Source organism: Bos javanicus, chromosome 12 (assembly GCF_032452875.1).
Source record: "Bos javanicus breed banteng chromosome 12, ARS-OSU_banteng_1.0, whole genome shotgun sequence".
NCBI lineage: Eukaryota > Metazoa > Chordata > Mammalia > Artiodactyla > Bovidae > Bos > Bos javanicus.
Window position 1 is genome coordinate 2504063 of NC_083879.1, and position 25438 is coordinate 2529500.

Here is a 25438-nt window from a genome sequence, read left to right on the forward strand (position 1 = left end):
ACATTATAGTTTTAAATTTTATTTTAAAACTGTATACCTTAGCCATTTAATTGTTCTCAACTTGGTAGGAGTAGAATAGCCAGATCATAGTGTTAAATTAATAAAAATGAGCACGATATTTGATGACAAATCAGAAAACGTTCAGTTAGTTCAATCGCTCGGTTGTGTGTGACTCTTGCCAGCTTGCCAGGTTTCCCTGTCCATCACCAACTCACTGAGCTTCCTCAAACTCATGTCCATCGAGTTGGTGATGCCATCCAACCATCTCATCCTCTGACACCTCCTTTTCTGACTACCTTCAATGTTTCCCAGCATCAGGGTCTTTTCAGAGGACCTGCTGTTTGTATCAGGTGGCCAAAGTATTCGAGCTTCAGCTTCAGCATCAGTCCTTCCAATGAATATTCAGGACTGATTTCCTTTAGGATGGACTGGTTGGATCTCCTTGCAGTCCAGGGGACTCTTCTTCTCCAAGAGTCTTCTCCAACACTACAGTTCAAAAGCATCAATTCTTTGGCTCTCAGCTTTCTTTATAGTCCAACTCTCACATCCATACATGACTACTGGAAAACCTTAGCTTTGACTAGATAGACCTTTGTTGGCAAAGTAATGTCTCTGCCTTTTAATATGCTATCTAGGTTGATCATAGCTTTTCTTCCAAGGAGCAAGTGTCTTTTGATTTCATGGCTGCAGTCACCATCGGCAGTCACTTTGGAGCTCAGGAAAGGAAAGTCTGTCACTATTTCCATTGTTTCCCCATCTATTTGCAATGACATGATGCAGTCAGATGCCATGATCTTCCTTTTTTGAATGTTGAGTTTTAAGCCAGCCTTTTCACTCTCCTCTTTCACTTTCATCAAGAGGCTCTTTAGTTCCTCTTCACTTTCTGCCATAAATGTGGTGTCATCTGTGTATCTGAGGTTATTGATATTTCTCCCAGCAATCTTGATTCTAGCTTGTGCTTCATCCAGCCCAGCATTTCACATGATGTGCTCTGTATAGAAGTTAAATAAGCAGGGTGATAATATACAGCCTTAATGTACTCCTTTCCCAATTTGAAACCAGCCTGTTGTTCCATCTCTGGTTCTAACTGTTGCTTCTTGACCTGCAATACAGATTTCTCAGGAGGCAGGTCAGGTGGTCTGCTGTTCCCGTCTCTTTAAGAATTTTCCACGGTTTTTAGTGATCCACACAGTGAAAGGTTTGGTGAAGTTAATAAAGCAGAATTAGATGTTTTTCTGTAACTGTTGCTTTTTCTGTGATCCAGTGATGTTTTTCATTTGGTCTCTGGTTCCTCTGCCTTTTCTAAATCCAGCTTGAACATCTGGGAGTTCTCGGTTCACATACTGTTGAAGCCTTGCTTGGAGAATTTTGAGCATTGCTTTGCTAGCGTGTGAGATGAATGCAATTGTGCAGTAGTTTGAACATACTTTGACATTTCTTTTCTTTGGAATTTGAATGAAAACTGACCTTTTCCAGTCCTGTGGCCACTGCTGAATTTTCTAAATTTGCTGATATATTGAATGCAGCACTTGCACAGCATTAACTTTTAGGATTTGAACTGACTCACCTGGAGTCCCATCACCTCCACGAGCTTTGTTCGTAGTGATGGTTCCTAAGGCCCACTTGACTTCACATTCCAGGACGTCTGGCTCTAGGTGAGTGATCACAGCATCGTGGTTATCTGGATCATTAAGGTCTTTTTTTGTATAGTTCCTCTGTGTATTCTTGCCATCTCTTTTTAATATCTTCTGCTTCTATTAGGTTCATACTCTTTCTGTCCTTTATTGAGCCCATCTTTCCATGAATGTTCCCTTGGTATCTCTAATTTTTTTGAAGAGATCTCTAGTCTTTCCCATTCTGTTGTTTTCCTCTGTTTCTTTGCATTGATCACTGAGGAAGGCTTTCTTATCTCTCTATGTTATTCTTTGGAACTTTGCATTCAAATGGGTATATCTTTCCTTTCTCCTTTGCCTTTCTCTTCTCTTCTTTTTTTCAGCTATTTGTAAGGTCTCCTCAGACAACCAATTTTACTCTTTGCATTTCTTTTTCATGGGGATGGTCTTGATCACTGTCTCCTATACAATGTCATGAACCTCCATCTATAGTTCTTCACTGTCTATCAGATCTAATCCCTTGAATCTATTTGTCACTTCTACTGTATAATTGTAAGGGCTTTGATTTAGGTCATTCCTGAATGGTCTCGTGCTTTTCCCTACTTTCTTCAATTTCAGTCTGAATTTGGCAGTAAGGAGTTCATGATCTGAGCCACAGGCAGCTCCCGGTCTTGTTTTTGTTGACTGTATAGAGCTGCTCCATGTTTGGCTGCAAAGAATATAATCAGTCTGACTTAGGTATTGACCATCTGGTGATGTCCATGTGTAGAGTGTTCTCCTGTGTTGTTGGAAGGTGTTTGCTATGACCAGTGCCTTCTCTTGGCAAAACTAGTATTCTTTGTCCAGCTTCATTTTGTACTCCAAGGCCAGAAAGTAAGGTATTGCCTAATTAATGATTTTTTATAACCTTTCTGAGGATGGTGTTTGTGAATCTCCTTCTGATGGCAGCATTTGCTGATGGCAGTGATGAGCCCTGTGTGATTGGTGTCTCTGGGAAGTAGGCAGCTTTGAAGGTCTGAGTCCAGTGTGGTCACTCTTGCATGAGTCCAGTCCCTGGAGCTTCTGGAAATGAGCCCGTCTTTCCTCATGTGGGAGTGGAGGCTGGGCTGTATGTCTGCTCCTGAGTTCAGTCCTGATTCTCGTTTGCTTGTGGGCTGGGGCCTGTTCATTCGTATACCTTTACCCTTTTTTCCCCTTCCCTCCTTTCTCATTGGCCCCGGATTTCTTGTTCACCACAGTTCTAATGAAGAGTGAACCTGAAAGAACCTGTGTAGAGAAAAGCTGAGCAATCACTTTATCTGAATTTTCCTCTAAGACTCTTGTACCTTTAACTTGTATAGTATTTGTGCAAATCCTAGTAGGTTATTAGATTAATTTTGGTAATTTCTGCAGCATATTAGAAATTATCTCTAATTTTAAAAAATCTCAGTATAAAATGTGATAGTTACATGTAAAGTTTAAGTAAACATCTTTTTGTTCTAATACATGCTTTTCATATTTAATGACACACATATACAGGAATGATAAAATGAATAGAATTTTGAATCAGCCAGACTTGAATCTGAATCCAGCTTTTCACATCCTTCCTTTATGAGATTCTAGATCTCTTCCTCAGTCTTTTCTATACCTCAGTTTTCTCAGTTTCAAGATGCGATAATCTCAGTACCTAGCTCATTGTTGATGCAAGGATTACATAGGATATGAATTCAAATGCTTAGTACACTGCTTAGTTCATTAACAGAAGCATTCACTAAATGCTGGTTTTGAAAAGTATTTTAGTAAATTGAAAAGACAAAGTCCGTGGAGATTAAATGTGATCTTCCATTTTTTAAGCAAACATTACCAGTGCTGATATTAAAATTGGTACTTAACTATGCAACATTTAATGAAAATTTATTTAAAAAAATTTATATTCACACATGAATGCATGCACAAATTTTTATAGTGGTTTTATTTGTCATAGCTCCACACTGTGAACAACCCCGATGTCCCTCAACAGGTGGGTGGTTACACTGTGGTACACCTGTACTTAGAATACCCTTCGACATTAGAAAGGATTAACTACTGATTTATATAACTTGCATGGATCTTGAGAGAATTATCCAGATTGAAAAATGCTAGTCCTAAAAGGTTACACGCTGTGTGATTCCATTCTTGAAATCAAATGGAATGTGATTCCATTCCTGGAATCAAACTAAATTATAGAGAGCAGTTCTCTAAGAACAAGTTACTGCTTTACTGGTTTTCAAAAGCTGTCATGGGGTCTGAAAAAGTGCTGGACATGTCTACAGATAATAGCAGGGAGGAATGTTGTGTGATTAAAGCTGTTCTGTATCTTAATTGTGCACATGGTTATAGAAATCTGTACATGTGATGAAATTGTGTAGAACTGTACATGCATCCACAGTTGAGTGTAAAGCTGGTAAAATCTGAAAAATCTCTGTGGATAGTAGCAATTTCAGCTTCTTGGTTTCAGTATTGTACTATACTGATGCAGGATGTTACCAATGGGAGGAATTGTGTGAGGAGTACTGAGGACTAATATGTATTTTTTTTCCCAAACTTGCCATGAACCTGTAATTACATCAAAATAAAAGGTTTAAATCTTGATAAAATTGAGCTTCCAACTTTTTTTTTTGCATCATTATTACATCATTTGATATTTGAAAGGTGTGAGGGAAAAGCTATGAAGGGCTTGCTAAGACCTAAGCCAAGTTCTGCCTAGGCACGTTACAGCGTTGGCTCATTAAATGGGAAGTTTGACCTTTGTTGTTGTTGTTTAGTCACTAAATTGTGTCCAACTCTTTGTGACCCCGTGGACTGTAGCCCGCCAGGCTCCTCTGTCATGGGACTTCCCAGGAGGGTCAGTGGAGCAGACTGCTGTTTCCTCCTGCAGGGACTCTTCCCTGCCCAGGGACCGGACCTGGGTCTCCTGCTTGGCAGGCAGACTCTTTACCACTGAGCCACCTGAGAAGCCCTAGGTGGTTTATACTTTTTGGTTATTATAATGCTACTGTGAATATTTGTGGAGATGATATTTTTAAACAGCTGATAATTTGCCTTAGTGTTGGGGCGTTAAGGGTGGAGAGGAGGGGCCTGCAGCAGCCACTTCCTGGACAGCTGTGAAACCATGCAGTCAATTCACTTCTTGAGAAATTGTTACCAGGATGCAGGTGGCTGATTATATTTGCTTTTATGAAACCAATTGCCTTATTAATTATATTTTCTGTTATGCTTAGTAATATTTTTTTTTAAGTCCTATAAACACTGAAGTTTCTTGATAAAATTTTTAAAGTTTAATTTTCATTGAGAAGTAAAGGTCATTAGCATCATTTAAATTTCTTTGTTGTTTTTCTGATAAGTTCAGGTTAAATTTGTGTGGTCTTGATTAAGAACAGACAATGGGAAGAATTTTGCTAAATTCTAATATCCCTACTGAATAGTTTTGTTGAGAGTTTTTACACTAATGGACGTTTCTTCTTATAAAGCCAAATATATGAAATAGCTAACAGGTAAGAAGTTAAAAGTAAAGATATTATTTTCCAGATAGCTAACTTAGGGGGAGATAACTAAATTCTTTTTCTGGGATTGCTTGTGCTCTATTTCCTTTGAAATCGTCAAACAATACTGTAGTAGTAATAGCTAAGTATCTTTTCTTTTTGGGTGTTTCTCAATTAAATACAAATAAAAAATATTTTAGCACTGGCCAGTTATCAGTTTTCCAATAAGGCTCTAAGCACCCATTTTATTCCATTAGCTATATAAGTTGCACTTATTAAAATGTACTAGACAGGAGTGATACTAGCAAATCAAATAAAAAATAAACTTTGTCTCTGAATGAGGTAGAAACCAGTTGTTTGCCTTTAAATTGGAGAAAATGGGAGATAGTAACATTTAAAAAAATCCTCATTGTTTTTTTATTGCAAAATATATTTATTCCAAAGTACTTTTTAAAGGACGATTGTTACATTTTCTTGAGTCTGGTAATAGTAATTATGAAGATAATGTGACTGCTTCTGATTTTGATAGAATTGAGCAGACTTCCACCCCTTTCTCCAAATAGTATAGTAAGAAAGTGCCAAATTGAGTACCATCAATAACTTAAAATTATTTCAGGATTTCAGTTCAGTTCAGTTCAGTCACGCAGTTGTGTCCGACTCTTTGCAATTCCATGAACCGCACTACTCCAGGCCTCCCTGTCCATCATCAACACCCGGAGTCCACCGAAACCCATGTCCATTGAGTCGATGATGCCATCCAACCTTCTCATCCTCTGTCATCCGCTTCTCCTCCTGCCCTCAATCTTTCTCAGCATCAGGGTCTTTTCAAAGGAGTCAGCTCTTTGCATCAGGTGGGCAAAATATTGGAGTTCAACTTCAACATCAGTCCTTCCAGTGAATATTCAGGACTGATTTCCTTTAGGATGGACTGGTTGGATTTCCTTGCAGTCCAAGGGACTCTCAAGAGTCTTCTCCAACACCACAGTTCAAAAGCATCAGTTCGTTGGCGCTCAGCTTTCTTTATAGTCCAACTCTCACATCCATACATGACTACTGGAAAAACCATAGCCCTGACTAGACGGACATTTGTTAACAAAGTAATGTCTTTGCTTTTTAATATGCTATCTAGGTTGGTCATAACTTTCCTTCCAAGGATTAAGCGTCTTTTAATTTCAGTTACTTTGGAGCCCAGAAAAATAAAGTCAGCCACTGTTTCCACATCTATTTGCCATGAAGTGATGGAACCTGATGCCATGATCTTAGTTTTCTGAATGTTGAGCTTTAAAGCCAAAATTTTCACTTGCCTCTTTCATATTCTTCAAGAGGTTTTTTAGTTCCTCTTCACTTTCTGCCAGAAGGGTGGTGTCATCTGCATATCTCAGGTTATTGATATTTCTCCCGGCAATCTTGATTCCAGCTTATGCTTCATCTAGCCTAGCGTTTCTCATGATGTGCTTTGCACATAAGTTAAGTAAGCAGGGTGACAATATACAGCCTTGACGTACTCCTTTTCCTATTTGTAACCAGTCTGTTGTTCCATATCCAGTTCTAACTGTTGTTTCTGACCTGCATACAGGTTTCTCAAGGGGTAGGTCAGGTGGCCTGGTATTCCCATCTTTTTAAGAATTTTCCACGGTTTACTGTGATCCACACAGTCGAAGTCTTTGGCATAGTCAGTAAAGCAGAAATAGATGTTTTTCTGGAACTCTCTTGCTTTTTTTGATGATCCAGCAGATGTTGGTAATTTGATCTCTGGTTCCTCTGCCTTCTCTAAAACTAGCTTGAACATCTGGAAGTTCATGGTTCATGTATTGCTGAAGCCTGGCTTGGAGAATTTTAAGCATTATTTTACTAGAGTGCGAGATCAGTGCAAGTGTGTGGTAGTTTGAGCATTCTTTGGCATTGCGTTTCTTTGGGATTGGAATGAAAACTGACCTTTTCCAGTCCTGTGGCCACTGCTGAGTTTTCTAAATTTGCTGACATACTGAGTGCAGCACTTTCACAGCATCATCTTTCAGGATTTGAGATAGCTCAGCTGGAATTCCATCACCTCCACTAGCTTTGTTTGTAGTGATGGTTCCTAAGGCCCACTTGACTTCACATTCCAGGATATCTGGCTCTAGGTGAGTGATCACACCATCGTGATTATCTGGGTCATGAAGATCTTTTTGTACAGTTCTTCTGTGTATTCTTGCCACCTCTTTTTAATATCTTCTGCTTCTGTTAGGTCCATACCATTTCTGGCCTTGATTGTACCGATCTTTGCATGAAATATTCCCTTGGTATCTCTAATTTTCTTGAAGAGATCTCTAGTCTTTCCCATTCTGTTGTTTTTCCTCTATTTTTTTTTTTTCCATTGATCGCTGAGGAAGGCTTTCTTATCTCTCCTTGCTGTTCGTTGGAACTGTGCATTCAAATGCTTATATCTTTCCTTTTCTCCTTTGCTTTTCACTTCCCTTCTTTTCAAAGTTATTTGTAATGCCTCCTCAGACAGCCATTTTGCTTTTTTGGATTTGTTTTCTTGGGGATGGTCTTGATTCCTGTCTCCTATACAATGTCAGGAACCTCTGTCCATAGTTCATCAGGTACTCTGTCTATCAGATCTAGTCCCTTAAAGCTATTTCTCACTTCCACTGTATAGTCTTAAGGGATTTGATTTAGTCATACCTGAATGATCTAGTGGTTTTCTCCACTTTCTTCAATTTCAGTCTGAATTTGGCAATAAGGAGTCCATGATCTGCGCCACAGTCAGCTCCCGGTCTTGTTTTTGCTGACTGTATAGAGCTTCTCCATCTTTGGCTGCAAAGAATATAATCAGTCATATTTCAGTGTTGACCATCTGGTGATGTCTGTGTGTAGAGTCTTCTCTTGTGTTGTTGGAAGAGGGTGTTTGCTATGACCGGTGCGTTCTCTTGGCAGAACTCTATTAGCCTTTGCCCTGCTTCATTCTGTACTTCAAGGCCAAATTTGCCTGTTATTCCAGGTGTTTCTGGACTTCCTACTTTTCCATTTCAGACCTTATAGTCTTATATCAGAAAAGAAAGTATAAATGTAAATATGCACTTAAATGTACATTACTTTCTTTTCTCAATTGTGTCATACAGAGATTTTCATCTTCAAGGAAAGTAATTCTCTCTGGTTAATTTAAGCAGGAAATGGGGCTGAGTGCCTTACAGAATTTTTAGTAGGCTGTGGCCCATGTGTGGATATATGTAGCAGCAGGAATGCAGAAGAGGAGAGAGCAGACCACATCCAGGAGTGTCCCAGGAGAAACAGCACTCAGAATCCCTGCCCTGGGTGGCACTGGGGGGCTCTGCCACGCTGCGGGGAGAGCTTCAGCCACACCCCACAGCTTCCCTCACAGAGTCCAGCCTGCCTTTGTGTGATTAGCCTCCTGTGGTCCCTGTGTCTTCTGGAGACGCGGGTTGGAATAAGGTGGATGGGCCAGTCTCTAGTGTCTGTCACAGTTTGATTTTCATTTCTCTCCTGTAGTTAATTTTTCTATGTGTGTTTTCTCTCTTCTCTTGTTCAAACCTGTGTTTTGGGGCACAGGGTTGATGGAATTGTGGTATATTTTTATAAGGAATGGAATCAAAGTGTGGGAATCCTAGAGTGTTTTTGGGGGGCTGTTTTACTTTTCCTCTGCGCCTGTGTCCTCAGTGATAGCATGCTGCACCTTCCCTTCCTACGGTGTCTTCCTGATCCAGTGTTCCTGGACTTGTGGCTGGGAGGGTCAAGAGCACAAAGGATCTGTGATTTCTTGCCACTCATAACCTGCTGTGTTTGTCTGCCACCCTTGTAGGGGTGCTGCTGTCCAAAGACACGGACTCCTAGGTCTAAAACAAAGGACTCCCTTTACTCACAGGTATAGCAGTAGCTCGAGCCCCAGATTCCAAATGGAGGGGTCACGTTAGAGCAAAGACACTCTGGGCAGCAGTTACTCTGACCAGTACAGGCTGTGATGAGATTCGTTCAGTTTGTCTTCTTGAGTATTTGATGAAGCCTGCTGGTCAGCAGTGCTTCAAGCAGCAGGTTGAGGCTGCTCTGCACTACTGACCTTAGCCCTGCCTCTCAGATCGCAGATCCTGCCAGCCAGACATAAACCACTAGAGTCTATGTTGCTGCTGCTGCTGCTGTTGCTAAGTCGCTGCAGTCGTGTCCGACTCCGTGCAACCCCATGGACTGCAGCCTACCAGGCTTCTCCGTCCATGGGATTCTCCAGGCAAGAACACTGGAGTGGGTTGCCATTTCCTTCTCCAATGCAGGAAAGTGAAAAGTGAGAGTGAAGTCGCTCAGTCGTGTCTGACTCTTAGCGACCCCACGGACTGCAGCCTACCAGGCTCCTCCATCCATGGGATTTTCCGGGCAAGAGTGCTGGAGTGAGATGCCATTGCCTTCTTCAGAGTCTTATGTTAGGACTTCAGAAAGCTTTCTTAGTTTCTTCTGTTGCAGTTTCACTGAAGCTTAGGTTTGAATGATTGCACAGATTTTGTTCAGCAAGGTGGACATCGGGGCAACTCTTTCATCCATGACAGCCCTGACGGTGAGTTGAAGCTGATGAGTGCCTTCTGGGGCTGACGCCATGTCATTGACCACTCCAGGCAAAGCCAGGGCCATGTTTCTCAGGGCCTGTTCCCTTAGTGTCTCATGGTAGGGATCTGTCTGCTGGGGCACGTATGTACTTTCTCTCCAGGAAACTTTCCAGAGGAACCAGAGTTGCCTCAGGGTAGAAAGATGACCACAGCTATCTAAGGCTGTACGTGTACAGGTCCTGATTCCTCAGACAGATAAACACCTCTTATGCGTGCCTCTGAGGTGCACGTCCGTGTTTTGCACTGAGAGGCAAGTAAACACCTGGCTTTTGAAGGTGCAGGTGCTCCTGGGTGGGACATGTTGTCTGTAGTTCTCGGGATCCCCCAGTTGGGATCTCTGTCAGTTGGAAAGCTGCTGGGTGACAGTGCTTTCAGTGAGGCCTCCCAGCTGGCTGGTCAGAACATTGAGTCCAGTCTTTGTTTTTGAAGGGGCTGTGTGATGGCCTGGCAGAGACGGCAGCTGAGTCACAGGAGAGGAATTTTCAGCTTGGGGAGCACAGATCTTTCAGAATGGGCTTGGGTCTGCCTGCCCTTTGGCTGGAGGGTGGATGCAGTCTCTGTCTTCCAAGGTGGTTTGTTGTAAAGACAGCCTGGTAAAAGTCTTGCAGAAGAAAAGTGGTCTCCACCTCTACTTGCAGTGCTTTCAGACCCCTGAGAGCCCCACGCAGCGTTTCCTGGCGGCGGCGAGCACAGCCCTGCCCCTCTGCCCGTCTCCTGCGTGGCTTCTTTTCCCTCAGTCTGATGCTCTTGGTGGTGTTTCTGTACACTTGCTGTGCCTTGATGTCACATGCATGGAACAAAGCCTTCACTCATTTTGGTTCGTGTGACAGTACACTAACTGCTGTTTAAAGGGAAATGTGTTTTCTAGAGTTTCTCATCAGAGAGGAGGAGAACGAGCCCCATCAGAAAGCAGATGTGAGTGAGGGCCTGTGGGGCCGCACGGCTCGGAGGGGTAAAGTTCTGGTTCTCTGGTCTTCGATGTGCTGATGCCAACCTGTAGCAGCTTTAGTTTCTGAGCTTGATCAGAATATATTTAAATATAAACATACTTTAAATATGGGCTTCCCTGGTAGCTCAGATGGTGAAGAATCCACCTGCAATGCAAGGGATCAGATTCGATCCCTAGGTCAGGAAGATCCCCTGGAGAAGGGAATGGCAACTCACTCTACTCTTCTTGCCTGGAGAATCCCATGGACAGAGGAGCCTGGCGGGTTCAAAGAGTCAGATACAACTGAGCAACTAACACACACACACGTGCATACATACTTTAAATAAACTTAAATCCGTAATTGCCTCCAGGTTTCTCAAAATTTGACTTAGTATTCTTAGATACTTACAGTTAGCTGGATCTTTGCTGTATTTCTGTGGACCACTCTTATTTTTTACTGTTTTTTTGTTCATTTGGCTGTTTTGGGTGTTGGTTGCGGTGCATGGATCTGCGCTCTGTTGCGGGGTCCTTTGACACAGGGCAGGAACTCTGTAGTCTGGCGCTCGGGCTCTGGAGTGTACAGGCTCCGTACTCATGGCACATGGCATCCTAGTTCGCTGGCCAGGAACTGAACCCGTGTTCCCTGCATTGCAAGGCTGATTCTTAACCATTAGGCCACCAGGGAAGTCTGGACTACATAGTTTTTACTAATAACCCAAATCTTATAATTTCTCTTCACCCATTATTGAAGCACATAGCCATTATTCTACTTCTTTCTCTTTTTTTAATTGTGGTAAAATATACATAACATTAAATTAGATAATTTGAAAATAATACTCTTGCTGCAACTTGCCTTGTGGAACCAAGACTGTTCATCTGGGTTGGCTGGTGGAGCCCATGGGAAATGCAGCTCTGTCACACCTGTTGTGATGGGTGTCACAGGGCTGCAGCCGGGGCTGTTGGTTGTTTATACTCACTGCAGTCAAAGATTAAAAGTACATGTTCATGGCTGCTATAAAGACAGAGGTTTCTTAACTTAAAAAAAAAGGAGGGGGGAAGCTTCTTTAGTCTCTGTGGATTTTGTTGACTTCAATTACAGAATAGGTCTGTGACAGAGGTTTCTTAACTTAAAAAAAAAAAAAAAGGGAAAATAAAAGGTTTATCAGTCTCTATGGATTTCATTGAGTTCAATTACAGAATAGGTCTTTGCAAATTTGATTGGATCAAATTTTTCCATTATACTAAAAAAAAAAAAAAAGGAAGTTTTTCCTTTTTTTTAATGTAAAAAATTGAGGGGCTTCCCTAGTGGTCCGGTGGTGAAGATGCCATGCTTCCAGTGCAGGGAGTGCAGGTTCAGCCCGCGGTCAGGAGACTAAGACCCCACAGACTGCACAGCACAGCCAGCCCCCTAGAAAGATGCTTACCTATTGGATAACTGGTTTCCGTTCACTAAAGTGTTAGAACCAGAGCGGGAAAAGTGACCTTCAATTCAGCTATCACTGTGCTTTGAAATATGTTCAGTTCAGTCGTGTCTAACTCTTTGCGACCCCATGAATCACAGCAAGCCAGGCCTCCCTGTCCATCACCAACTCCCGGAGTTTACTCAAACTCATGTCGATCAAGTCGGTGATGCCATCCAGCCATCTCATCCTCTGTCATCCCCTTCTCCTCCTGCCCTCAATCCCTCCCAGCATCAGGGTTTTCAAATGAGTCGACTCTTCGCATGAGGTGGCCAAAGTACTGGAGTTTCAGCTTTAGCATCAGTCCTTCCAGTGAACACCCAGGACTGATCTCCTTTAGAATGGACTGGTTGGATCTCCTTGCAGTCCAAGGGACTCTCAAGAGTCTTCTCCAACACCACAGTTCAAAAGCGTCAATTCTTCAGTGCTTAGCTTTCTTTACAGTCCAACTCTCAAATCCATACCTGACCACTGGAAAAACCATAGCCTTGACTAGACGGACCTTTGTTGGCAAAGTAATGTCTCTGCTTTTCAATATGCTGTCTAGGTTGGTCATAACTTTCCTTCCAAGGAGTAAGCGTCTTTTAATTTCATGGCTGCAATCACCATCTGCAGTGATTTTGGAGCCCAGAAAAACAAAGTCTGACACTGTTTCCCCATCTATTTCCCATGAAGTGATGGGACCAGATGTCATGATCTTAGTTTTCTGAATGTTTAACTTTAAGCCAACTTTTTCACTCTCCTCTTTCACTTTTAGCAAGAGGCTTTTTAGTTCCTCTTCACTTTCTGCCATAAGGGTGGTGTCATCTGCATATCTGAGGTTAATGATATTTCTTCCAGCACTGGCCAATAATTGACAGATATGACATTGAAGAAAATGTTACAATGCCGGTTTGAATTTAGCCAAATTTATTAGCTTTTGTTTATTTCCCTCATGGTTAAGACTCTTAAGGCCCTTAGGCTCAAAATGTACCCGAGTTTAATTTTGCCCACAACCAAACAAAGGTCTTCCTATAAGGAATCGTCATATAACTTCCTATAACTTGATTGACTGTTTCTTTTTGTTTCAAGTATCTCCTACCCCCTGAAAAAAGTAAATGATAAGTAAAGTTACTTTTAACATCAAGTAAGTCATTCTCACATTTATTGAAGGCCCAAATGAAGACTACAGGGTATAGTTGGACATTTTATTTTTTAAGACCACTGTTGGGGCCTTCCAAAAGGATGCAGAGATCAAATTATTTTAATTCCTCTCTGTTTTTGATTACTACTTTTACTGAGGCTTGCAACAGTATGGTTACTGTATCTGTATGAATCAAAAGGTTAATATATTAAATGAACAAGTAAATAATATGCCATTAAGCTAATAAACATTAAAGAAGCAAGAGTAAAATAATATTCTAATGTAAACTCATTGTCATTTGGAGTACACACCTCAGTATAGTAAACTAGTGGGTAACATTATTATCCTAGAGTATACTGCCAATTTTCTGAATCTATGTAATGCATTTTTTCACTTATGCTGTAAGAGACCACCAGAAAGATGAAGGTAACTCATGACTCAAGGTAACTGCAAAGTTTCATAATTAACCAGTCAATTAATTATTCAGTGATTGCCGTGCTGGGTTCTGCTAGATATTAGAACAATAAAGATGAATGAAATACACTCCTTAAGTTCTTAAGAAACTGATACTCAGGAATTCAGAGCTTGCTAATATTTCATATGAATATTGCGATACTAGAATCTCAGCAAAATGGAAGAACACAGAAAGAATTCATGGGTATCTCAGGGGGAGTGTCAGAATAAATCCTTAAAAATCCTTGTTTTGTCTTGAATTCAACTGTCCATATTCATGTAAATTAGAGCCTCTTGATCCTGTAATTTATTTGCCTGAATTTGTATGAGATATATGCAGTTACCACAAGCTCTGACTTGTCCTCTTACTTTGTCTATCATTTATAGCAATTTTATTAGAAATATAAGTAAAGTATAGGACTTTACATTTGCTGACATAATCCAACCCTTTTTGAGTTTGTCTTCGTAATGTAGTAGTCAGGTTGTTTATCTTCTCGATTAATGCTTGAGATTTTAAAATTCCTGGCTATTTCTTTTGTTGCACTGGAGGCAAGATATTTGTCTATAAGCATCATTTACTCATTTTAACTTGATAAATGTGGAATTTGATTGTGCAAAGAGAGACAGATGATTCCTGCTGTGGAGCTAAGAAGATGAATAGCTGTATAACCTGTTTCTTCCAGGCACAGATAGCAGGTATTCACAGATTCTGATAGAATTGTTACTTAAGTACTTTACTGGTGCTGGTTTGCAGTCTGCATTCAGCTTGTGAAGCTGATATGTGTTCAGTGTAGTATCGCCATCATTTTACATATTGAAACATCTCCTCATATTCAGGATGAACCTGTTGCCCAATTGTGAGCTTTCTAAAGAACACTTTCTTTCGCTGTTTGTTGGATACCTTTTCAGTTCCTTTGGCATAATCTTGGAGAAAGCATCTGTGTTGTTGGCCTCGGCATAACCCGAACAATCCCGTGGTTGGTCTTAAGCATCACAGCTCTCAGTGTGCCTGGAATTTTGTGCTCAAATTTGTTAGTCGAAAAAGGGTTGGGAACCGAAAGTTAAAGATACATAAAATGTTAATGTTTTTCTCCTTTTGTTTTGCACATAGTGATAGATAGCATTACATTAAATTATGTGGTAGAGGAAATTTAGGTAATATGTATTTACATATGAAGAAACCTCCTCACTTCATTTTCAAGGGTGGAAAATTACTTTGCTGATTAAGTGATGTTAATTCCTGTGTGTGTCTTTGTCTTGCTTTTTAACTTCTTTCTACTTCTAATGAGTTTCCTTTGATCATTTACCTTGTTCTAAGATTGCCTTTGACAAGCTCTGTCCCTCTTATTGAATATCCTTGCGAGTTTTGCTTACAGTTTATTTGTCCCCCTTTCTAGTTTATGTCCTTGCTGATACTTTCCCCACTATTTGTGATTACGGTTTTGGCTACTTATTTTCCTCATCCTTGGCTGTGTGGGTTTTGCTGGTCTCAGTTTTTGCAGTGCATTTTCAGTTTGTTGCTACTCTTGAGGAAATCCTCAGCTATCCTGAATTCTAGCTGGCAGGCCTGTGCGCATGTGTGCAGACATGTCTTTATAGCTAGAAGTTGTGTTAAAAGTAGCTTTTCTCATGTAAGGTTCCTTTTTCATAATTGGGGCAAGAGTAACAATTAAGTTTATAGTATTTACTTTCTAAATCATTAAAATGGAGTCCATGATCTAACACCTAAAAGATGTCTTAGTTAGAAACCTTGTTTGAACCAAAGGTCAATAAGCAGTGTTTCTAAAGTGTTATAAAGTGTTAATAAAGTGTTTCTAAACACGTGTTTGCAGTAAGGAGGAGAGTATTTGAGGGTCAGTTTAATCGTATGCTTTCATGTACTGGTTGTTGATGGGACATGAGAGAGAGAGTTTTCCATGTGGAAGAGCAGTTCTGTCCCTTTGTAGAAACTGCTCGTTGTCACCAGTTTGCCAAATGCAGTGGTAATGATCTTATTTGACACAGTTGATCACTCTCTCTGTTGACACACTTTCCTCCCATACTTTTCAGACTTCTTCTTGTGTGTTTTGTACCACATTATAGCTTTCTACTTTTCTTTAACTCATTTCCCCAACCTGCAAATCAAAACCTAAAGTTGAAATTGATGAAACTGAAATGTCACAGCCAGTTCTTGGACCTCTTCTCTCTCTCTCTCTTCTCTTCTCTTGATGATCATCTGAGATTTGTTTTTTACATGCAATTGCTATGGTAATCTCTTTCTTGATCTAGGGTCTCCTATATCCAATTTCCTTTTCTACTTCTTTGGATAAGGATCAATAATAGATATTTCCAACTTAACATCTCTAAAACTCAACTCCTGATCTTTCTTCCCAAACCTGTTTCCTCTGTTTATCCTTATTTATTTTCCATCTTAATAAATGACTGTCAGCTTTTCAATTGCCCTGGTCAGAAGTCATGGAGTCAGTCTCGCCTCCTCCCTTTCTTTAGTAGTGATTTCTGTCTTGTCTTTTCATAGTTGTGTCCCCAGTACCAGCAAGTCCTTAAGTAGACATCACTAACAGGCTTGGAAGGAATGAAATGCATAACCTAATGAACAGAGAGGGTCTGATGCCCAAAGAGAGAGCCTTTATTTAACTTAGGATGCTCCTAGGAGGAGGGCAGAAACTTCTGTTTTCTTACCCTCTTCAGTTATCAGTTCTGGGGTGAGGTAGCTTTTGTCTGCCTTTGAAACTGTTAGTATGGCATAGTTAATGCAAATTAATGGAGATCATATATGCTATGTAATTGGAACATCGAGCAGAACATGATGATTAATTCCTTATGATGAATATCACAATTTCATTATTTCCTGGAGTTTCTGTTAATATCCTAGCATTCAATAACTAATTTTTTAAATGAATGTGTGATTCTTAATGTACATTTCATTTTTAAAAGCAGAATTTATTCTAGAGTCCTGTGAAATTTCTTTCTCTCCTTGCATTTCATGTGTCTTAATACTCCTACCTCCTATCTTGTTGAGAAAGAAAGGTGGGAGAACTTGCGAATTCTTTTCTTTGGTCTCAACCACATGTTCACCCAGCCATCACATGTTTTAGAAAGGTTGTTCAAGACCTCCTCATTGCTCACTGAGGTTACCACTATGATAGCTTTATTTCCCTGCCATGCTGTGTGGCATGTGGGATCTTAGTTCCATGACCAGGGATTGAACCTGTGGCCCTTGTCTTGGAAGCTCTGTGTCTCAACCATTGGACCGTTAGGGGAATTCTAAGATCACTTCTTCACTTAATCTGTTACCTCTGTTATTTCCTCTCCTCTGCATGAAATCCTTTATGATTCTCCCTATTTCCAGCTGAACCAGCACTCTCTGATTTGGCCTAGGAGGCTGTGCTTCATCTGTCTGGCCTCATCTTTAATGAGTCCTTCCCCTGCACTCCCACTTCCTACCTTTACAGACTGCTCAGAAAATCTGAATTCCTTGTGATTCAACAGAACGCCCCAGGGCTTTGAATATGTTAACTCTTATATTTGAACACCTTGGTCTTCCTCTTCATCTGGCTGCTTGTCTTCCGATTAATCCTTGAGAGTCAGTTCTGTTCCTCAGCTGTCCTTGTTTTTGTTACTGTCTCCATATGCTCACATGGTATATTCTCATAAATCTGTTAGAGTGAATTTATGTTATTGTACCTACTTATCTTCACTAGGGTAGCCAACATGTGCCTTTTGAGTTCCTGAGCCTTTTCTACTGTCTATAGAAATTTATTTATATGCTGGTATGCTGTATCAGTGTGAAATCGTGTGGTAAAACAGGTCCAAATATCTCAATGTATGTATTAGAAACCTAGAAGAAACTCTTTGGTCTTTACCTTGATTATAGAGTTTTTCATCTGTAAGAAAATAAATCAATACATTTTACTGTATGTAGACATATATTTACAGGATATAAATTAATCAAAGAGTGGGTATAGGTCATGATAATGGTAAATTACCATTAGAATTAGGAAGGGATCTTAAAGAATTAAATTCATTATTTCAGTTTGTCAATTTCCTATTTTTCCTTTTACGGGAAATTGCCTTTGAAGTGTTTCCTGGAAGCAATTTGGATGATCCTTTCCCTTTCTTTCTCCTCAATTTTGTGCTAATATTGTTCTATACATATTGACTTTCCATTTAGGTGATATTTGCTGCTAATTTTTAGGTTGTTTATTTTTGCTGCTTTCTTTGGGTTGTCTATAATTTGCATCTTTTCTGGAAACCTGGTGACTAATGCTAATTTAATTTCTCTGTACGTAGAGAAGCATGATTCGTATGCTGTTTGAGATCTTTTATAATGCTGAAAAAAATTTGTGGTTACTAGGTAATGACTGGCAAGGAAGTGCAAAGAAAGCCTTTTAAACTTGACTTTTTGACATGAACTGTTTACAGCTGAGCGAACATGTACTGAAAGGTAGACTCTGTTTTAAGTTTTTCTTTTCTTTTTTTTCTAAATATGTTTTTCTTTTCCCTCTCTTTCAGGTTTTGACAGTAGAGGCATGCTGGCTAGATTTTAGTGTTTAGATATCAAACAGAACAATTACAATATATTTCAACCAGCTGGAACTCAGACCCCTGTTGGTGTTTTAATCCCAAAATGGCATTTTAAATTCATATAAACCTTGCCTTAAGGGATGGAGAAAGGACAATTTAGAGAACAGCATGAGGTTAAACATATTGATCAGTAGGCTAGTCTTTCTTGTTGGCTTTTGGTAGAATGCAGACTTAGAAAAATAACCATCAACAACAACGAAGAATTCTTTGCTTCCCTAGAAACTACCTCCTTTGTTTTCATTATATAGATTTTTGATAATGAAAGATACAATTCAACCAGTGATTTAAAAAAACAAAAACAAAAAACGATATCCAAGTTGAAAGTTGGAGTTCCAGGGTAAAAGTTGAGAAAAAAATGAGTTTTTAATATTTTAGCTCAGTTGGCCATGTTATTTCTTTATGTCTTCTTAATAAACATAACATACAGTAGGTCTGAATTTTTGTCGAAGTGCAGGGACCAGTGCCTGGTCAGTTAAGGAAGTAAGTAAGTATTAGTCACTCAGTCGTGCTCTACTCTTTGCGACCCCATGGACTACAGCCCACCAGGCTCCTCTGTCCATAAGATTTTCCAGGCAAGGATACTGGAGTGGGTTGCCATTTCCTTCTCTAGGGGATCTTCCCAACCCAGGGATCAAACCAGTAATTAGCCTTACAATGTTCATAATACAGTTTTTGGTTATAGCAACCACATTAACTAAATTTATGCCTTAGTTAATTCTTATTGACTTAAAGTCTTTGAGTTTCTCTTGATGAATAGGAAGTTATTTTATTATCCTAGTTTAGGTAAGTGTTATCTAAGGATATTTATAGTTTTTCAACTAATGTGTGTTCAGTTTATGTCTTGTGTGCATGGAATGATATTTTTGGACAAGAACTTAACTTTTGGTTGGAGTGAATTAAAAACTCCTCTGAAAATATATTTCTTGTATAATTTATAATTGACTAAAGTATTTTACATTCAAATTATCGTTTTAATAGACTCACCTGTGAAGGAAGATATTTGAAAATACTTGGAACACAGCCTTGATGTCTCAGTTCTAGTACTCCTTTTTCAATGTCTGATCCAAGTCTAAGTCTTGCTGTGTAATTTATCATAGGTAGCGTGTATGCAGCTCATCAATGCCCTCGTTACATCTCCTGATGACTTGGACTTCAGGCTTCACATCAGAAATGAATTTATGCGTTGTGGATTGAAAGAGATATTGCCAGTAAGTGCCCTGCAGTCTCCTTATTAATATTTAAATTAGAGAAGTACTTGAGTAGGGGGAAATTTAGATAAATTACTTTCAAGAATAATTTATCTATGGGAAAAAAGGCTTGAGTATAAAATCTGTTTTTGAAATACAGACGATAAGTTTTGAGTATTAGTTAACACTTTAAGTCTTTGAATGCTATAAATCAAGTTGAGTGGTTCATTTATTGTTTATATTTTTCATTAATTTTGTGTATTATTAAAACCAAACAGTTCCTTGTAATTTCTATTTAATATCTGTAGAATTTAAAACATATTAAGAATGATGGCTTGGATATCCAACTTAAAGTCTTTGATGAGCATAAGGAAGAAGATTTGATGGAGTTCTCCCATCGCCTCGAAGATATTAGAGCTGAATTTGAATATCCTTTTGTGTGATGTTCAATCAAATATATATTCATTACTAATAATTACTGCTAAATCTCAAACAGTCAGCCCCTAGCCCTAAAATATAAAACTTCAGAAGCCATTTCTAGGTAAACGCTATAAAATCAAAACTTTATTGAATCAGAGGGATGTTTGTGTAAACCTTTTTATTAGTTTCTATGTGTTTTTATGAAAACATGCTTATATAACTGAATGTGGCACCTGAAATCTGGATGCTGTAGGCCTCTTAATGTGTACCTGCGCAGTCTGTTCTTTCTGTTTGGAGCCCCCTTGCCCATTGCTTTCCCGCCTTAGGAGGAGGCCCCTTAGCCTGCTGGTTATTTCTGCCCTGTACCTTGCGTGTATTTTCTTAGGGGCTTTTGCTGGCTGTGTGCATCTGCAGATGTCTGTGTTTGTCCAGAAATGAGCCACATATCTGTCCTTCACGGGGGAGCGCCACGGTAGGTAATGCCTGGCACCAGCTCTCTCGGTCACGGCTGCCCCAGAACCCAGTGCAGCCTTTGTGACCAGCTCTCCGCCACTTTCTGCCAGAGCGTCTTGGCTCAAGAGAGTAAGATTGGTTAGAGTCAACTGTGGAGGAGAAGCCAGAAAGTATCAGGTGACGTTATCATTTGCACAGTTTCCCTCTGTATTTTATTATATGCTTAGTCTATATGATACCTATTTTAGAGTAAGAGAGTAATCTTTTGAGGCCTTACACAGCAGATTCCGTGTCACATTACCGCAGTTATTTGGTGTAGAGAATAAATAAATCCACATATTCCTTAATCAATTTACTGAAGTGAATGATCTTTACAACATGGTGTGGAACACAGTTAAGGAAACCAGAGCAGAGGGATATTTCATTTCAATTCTGCAGCATCTTTTGCTGATTCGAAATGATTATTTTATAAGGTAAGAGGAAGCTATATTCTAATATTTTCTTTCACTAATAAAATTATATTGTGAAATTCACCAGCTGTTTGATTTGAGCATGCACATATTTTTAAGATTTCTTTCTTTCATAGTATTAATTCATAGTATGCAGTGTTTCCTATGGGCATATATTTAGATAGATGATGGTATAAAATGATACTACTATTACTTTTTAAGCTCTAGCAGATTCTTGGTTACAACTTTTCATCTGAATAATAATAAGAACTGGCAACAAATTTATTTATTACTAATTTATTGCATGATGGATAATATTTTCTGGTTAGTCCTTAGGCAGTAGGAATGGTGTTGATAAGTTTCTTTTCATAAGTTATAAAAAAGATATTAAAACATCACTTTTATTAGTGTTTAAGTAGGGCTTCCCTGGTGGCTCAGAGGTTAAAGCTTCTGCCTCCAATGTGGGAGACCTGGGTTCGATCCCTGGGTCGGGAAGATCCCCTGGAGAAGGAAATGGTAACCCACTCCAGTATTCTTGCCTGGAGAATCCCATGGATGGAGAAGCCTCATAGGCTACAGTCCATGGGGTCACAAAGAGTCGGACATGACTGAGCGACTTCACTTTCAAGTAGCTAGAAAGTTCCTTAATAGTACAGTTAAGTTTAATGTTGCTAATGTATCAGAAAGCTAGACCAATAACTTTTGAAGTCATTTGATTATACCTTAGACATCTTAAGCTCAACAAATTGTTTAAAGAAATTAACTGTTATCCATATCTGCCTGTAGTTGTATGGGTTTCCCAGTTGGATCAGTGGTAAAGAATCCACCTGTCAATGCAGGAGACTCAAGAGATGTAGGTTTGATCCATGGTTTGATCCTGGCATAGGAAATGGCAACCCACTCCAGTATCTTGCTTGGAAAACTCCATGGTCAGAGGAGCTTAGCTGGCTACATGCATGTCCATGGGGTCACAGAGTCAGACACGACTGAGTGACTGAGCACCACCATCTGTAGTTATATATGGATAGCAGCACTGAAGCTGCTCTATTGTTAAGAAGATTGAAATGGTAACATGAGTGAGACTCCTAGCCAGATATGGTGTATGCTCAATAAATATTCTCTATACCCTCTTTCCTTTTTTATTACTGTTTTATGAAGGAAGCTAAGATCTTTTGAGTATGAAGCCGTTTTGGCCACCTTTAACTTTGCTGAAATTTTTTTCTCAAATACTGTGGATAGTATGTCTTTTCTTACTCTGATTTCAAGTAGGAGTTGTTAGTTTCATTCAGGCTGTGTCCTCTGGGTGATGTCAGAGGGAGTAATTTAGGTTTTTGATGTACCTAACAAGTGAACAGAAATCTAAACAAGGTAAAACTTTAGGTTGAGATGAGTATGACCACCTGCCCTACCTCATTCCTTTGTAGAATCGGTAAATCCCAAGGTCTTTTAAAATATGAGTCAGGAACCTGTTTGAGGCTTCATTTGCTTGTTTCTCATACTTTATTAAAATAAGACAGTTTATTGAACCACTCTATAAATGCTAGATAAAAAATACTAATACTTGATTAAATAAGATTTTTGAGAATCATGCTGCTGCTGCTGCTAAGTCGCTTCAGTCGTGTCCGACTCTGCGTGACCCCATAGATGGCAGCCCACCAGGTTCCCCTGTCCCTGGGATTCTGCAGGCAAGAATACTGGAGTGGGTTGCCATTTCCTTCTCCAATGCATGCATGCATGCTAAGTCGCTTCAGTCATGTCTGACTCTGTGCGACCCCATGGACAGCAGCCCACCAGGCTCCTCTGTCCATGGGATTCTCTAGGCAAGAGTACTGGAGTGGGTTGCCATTTCATTGTACTCTTCTGAAAATTTAAAAGTAAACTTGAAAGTTTTACTCATTCTAAAGTAACCCCATCCTTTTCTTGATCTCTGTATTTTCCAAGAATTTAAGACTGTTCATTGCTTTTGAAGGTTTGAATGTGTCTATAGTGTGGAAAAGAGCTTCTCTGGTGGCTTAGTGGTAAAGAATCTGCCAGCAATGCAGGAGCCTCACAAGACGTGGGTTTGATCCCTGGGTCGGGAAGATCCCTTGGAGGAGGGCTTGGCAACCCACCTCAATATTCTTGGCTGGAGAATTCCATGCATGGGAGCCTGGCAGACTACAGTCCACAGGGTCGCAAAGAGTTGGACTATCCCTGAAGCGACTTAGCACACACGCATAGTGCTGCGAAGGAGGTTATTTCTTACTTAGGATCCTAGTCCCTTATATCTGTGCTCTAGGGGACATGTGGTTTTTAAACCTCAGAACAGATTAAAAAGCACAACTCTTGTGGGGAATGCTCAGGCAAGCCTATCACTTTAGTAGAATCAACTGTCTAGAGAAATATTACATTGTAGTGTAACTGAAAATACAAGTCTGTGTGTCTGACTCACAGTGAGGCCAAACAACACTAAGACATTGGACTTTGGAACAGAGAAAAGTTTACTGCAGAGCCAGCCAAGAAGATGGGTAGCTCATGCTTTAAAAATCCCAAATTCCCCCAAAGCTTTCAACAAAGCCCTTTTATAGGAAAGGTGGGTAGGGACGTGGTTAGTTGGTACAGACTTCCTGGTGTGAAATCCTTGTTCTTGAAGTCAGGTCACATTCAGGTGACGATGTTCCTGTAAATCTCTACCAAACAAATGTTCTTCTCTGTCCTGACAACAAGCACCAAGTCCTAGGGCACAGCTCTCACCCTCCAAAGCCCAGGTCCTGGCCAAGAGGAGGCCCACCTCGGTTGGCAGCTCCCTCAGGGTCAGGTTCCCAGACTCAATCCAGACGTCATCGCTGAGGAACCCGGTGCCCAGGATCCAGCGGGCCCTCCATTCCTCAGGCCCCCAAAAGGGGGCAGGAGGCAGGGCCCATAGTCTGCGGCCCAGCCGGACGGCCGCCACTCTCCGCTCACAGAGACAGAGGTTGCAGAGCAGTTCCCCAGGGCCTCAAGGCCCCGGCTCGTGGGTGGCCGTGGGGAAGTCTCCGGAGCCTCCGTGACGCACCTCCGGCCTCCTCCCTGGGTGCCCAGCTCACCCGCTGGTCCCAGGCCAGGGAACGGGTGGGAGAGCCCTGGCAGAGGCCAGGGTCTGCTCTTCCCTGACTCCCCGTCATGGCCGCGCCCGACTCTTGGTTGACCACCCCACCCACCGTGGCTTCCTGACAGGTGGTCGCCTGTGGGCGGGGCCCACTGTAGCACCAACCAATGACTGAGTGGGACCTGTTGCCAAGTAACGGGCAGAGTACTGTTGCCCAGCAACGGCTCCATGCTAAGGGCTGCCCTCGCTGTGCTCTGTCATAGTAGCATTATCAAAGTTATATTAGTGAGCCATAGAAGTTCCCCTCCTTTCCTCAGTTTTTCAGTATCACCTTTGAAGTTTGATAATCATCTGTGTTCCCTTCTTGGCTCTTTCAGCCCAAGGCCCTTGGTATTCATTCCAGATGTGGTTGTTATGAAGGCAGAGTTCTTCTTGTGACTGTTTAGTAAAGATCCCATTGGTTCTTTCCCATGGACCAAAATTCTCACTTATTTATTACTATTTGTTGTTGTTTATTCTTCTTTTAAAAATTATTTATTTTATAGAGGATAATTGCTTTACAGAATTTTGTTGTTTTCCATTAAACCTCAACAAGAATCAGCCATAGGTGTACATATACCCCCTCCCTTTTGAATTTCCCTCCCATCTCCCTCCCCATCTCACCCCCTAGGTTGTTTATTCTTATAGTGGGAATATACTTATTACAGGATAGAGTCAGAATTATGGTCATTTACATAATACTTTTGCTATATATTCTTTAAAATTTTTTTTTTGTTATTTACCTTTTAGTTCACATACAGTAAATTTTACTTTTTGTTGTGCAGTCCTATGTACCTTGTTCTTTTGGGTTTACCTCTTCATTTTTTTTGGTTTTGCTATCTCAAATGGACCTGGATTTTACCTTTCAGAGGTCTTCAGTTTTTTGGACATTTTCACTTGAACATTTAGAATTAATATTGATAATTAATAACATTTTTAAAGGTTTTAATAAGTTATTTTTCATTGTAGACTGCAAAATATTCTCACTTAAAAGAATTCAATCTATGAATTTAAATCTTTGCTCAATTTTGCTTTTGGGACAAAAGGAAATTTTACTGAAATGGAACTCAGTTGGAAAGTAAACAGCAAAGGCCCCACGAAAAATCAAATGCAGCAAGATAATTGGAAGGTGAATAGAAGATCAAATTCAATTCTGTAGCAAATTATTGATGGCTTATTGTGTGCAAAATAGCATGTGAATTGAATGTGCATGGAGATAATTTCTGATTTTGGTAAAAAACTGCAGAGAAAGTGAAGGTGACTTCAAAATATTCTCCAGCAAAAATGACATTTTGTTAGTGAAGTAATGACATTTATATTTATTCCTTAATTAGGTTGTTTACATATTCCTCTGACATATTCACTACCTTACTAATATCTCACATCGAGATTATTTTCTAGATTTACGTTTATGGAATCCATAAGTATATTGTTCTTTACTTGTACTGCCTTGCTGAAAGAGTTTCTGCATCAGTTTTCATCTGCATTATAAATGAGCTCATAATTTAGAATGGTGGAACTGAGAAAGCATTTAATGAAATTATGGTTTTAAAAAAATGACACAAAATAA

At 40.1% G+C, this 25438-nt stretch overlaps 1 protein-coding gene and 1 long non-coding RNA gene across 8 annotated transcripts in view; one reads left to right on the top strand and one right to left on the bottom strand.

The window, feature by feature from the left end:
* Positions 1-25438, top strand: part of DIAPH3 (diaphanous related formin 3) — a 562435-nt gene that overhangs the window by 175749 nt on the left and 361248 nt on the right. For all 7 annotated transcript variants that reach the window (XR_009739822.1, XM_061434429.1, XM_061434430.1 and 4 more), the window contains 3 exons: positions 19351-19461; positions 19749-19867; positions 20670-20786. Coding sequence is in view for 6 of the 7 variants with exons in the window: in XM_061434429.1 (XP_061290413.1) it covers positions 19351-19461; positions 19749-19867; positions 20670-20786 (347 nt within the window). In the remaining variant the exon portion in view is untranslated. The remainder of the gene's footprint in view (positions 1-19350; positions 19462-19748; positions 19868-20669; positions 20787-25438) is intronic.
* LOC133258146 (uncharacterized) lies at positions 23225-23986 on the bottom strand. Its single transcript, XR_009739825.1, has 2 exons — positions 23828-23986; positions 23225-23457 (listed from the first exon to the last, which is right to left on the bottom strand). It is a non-coding gene; the product is annotated as an uncharacterized LOC133258146 (long non-coding RNA).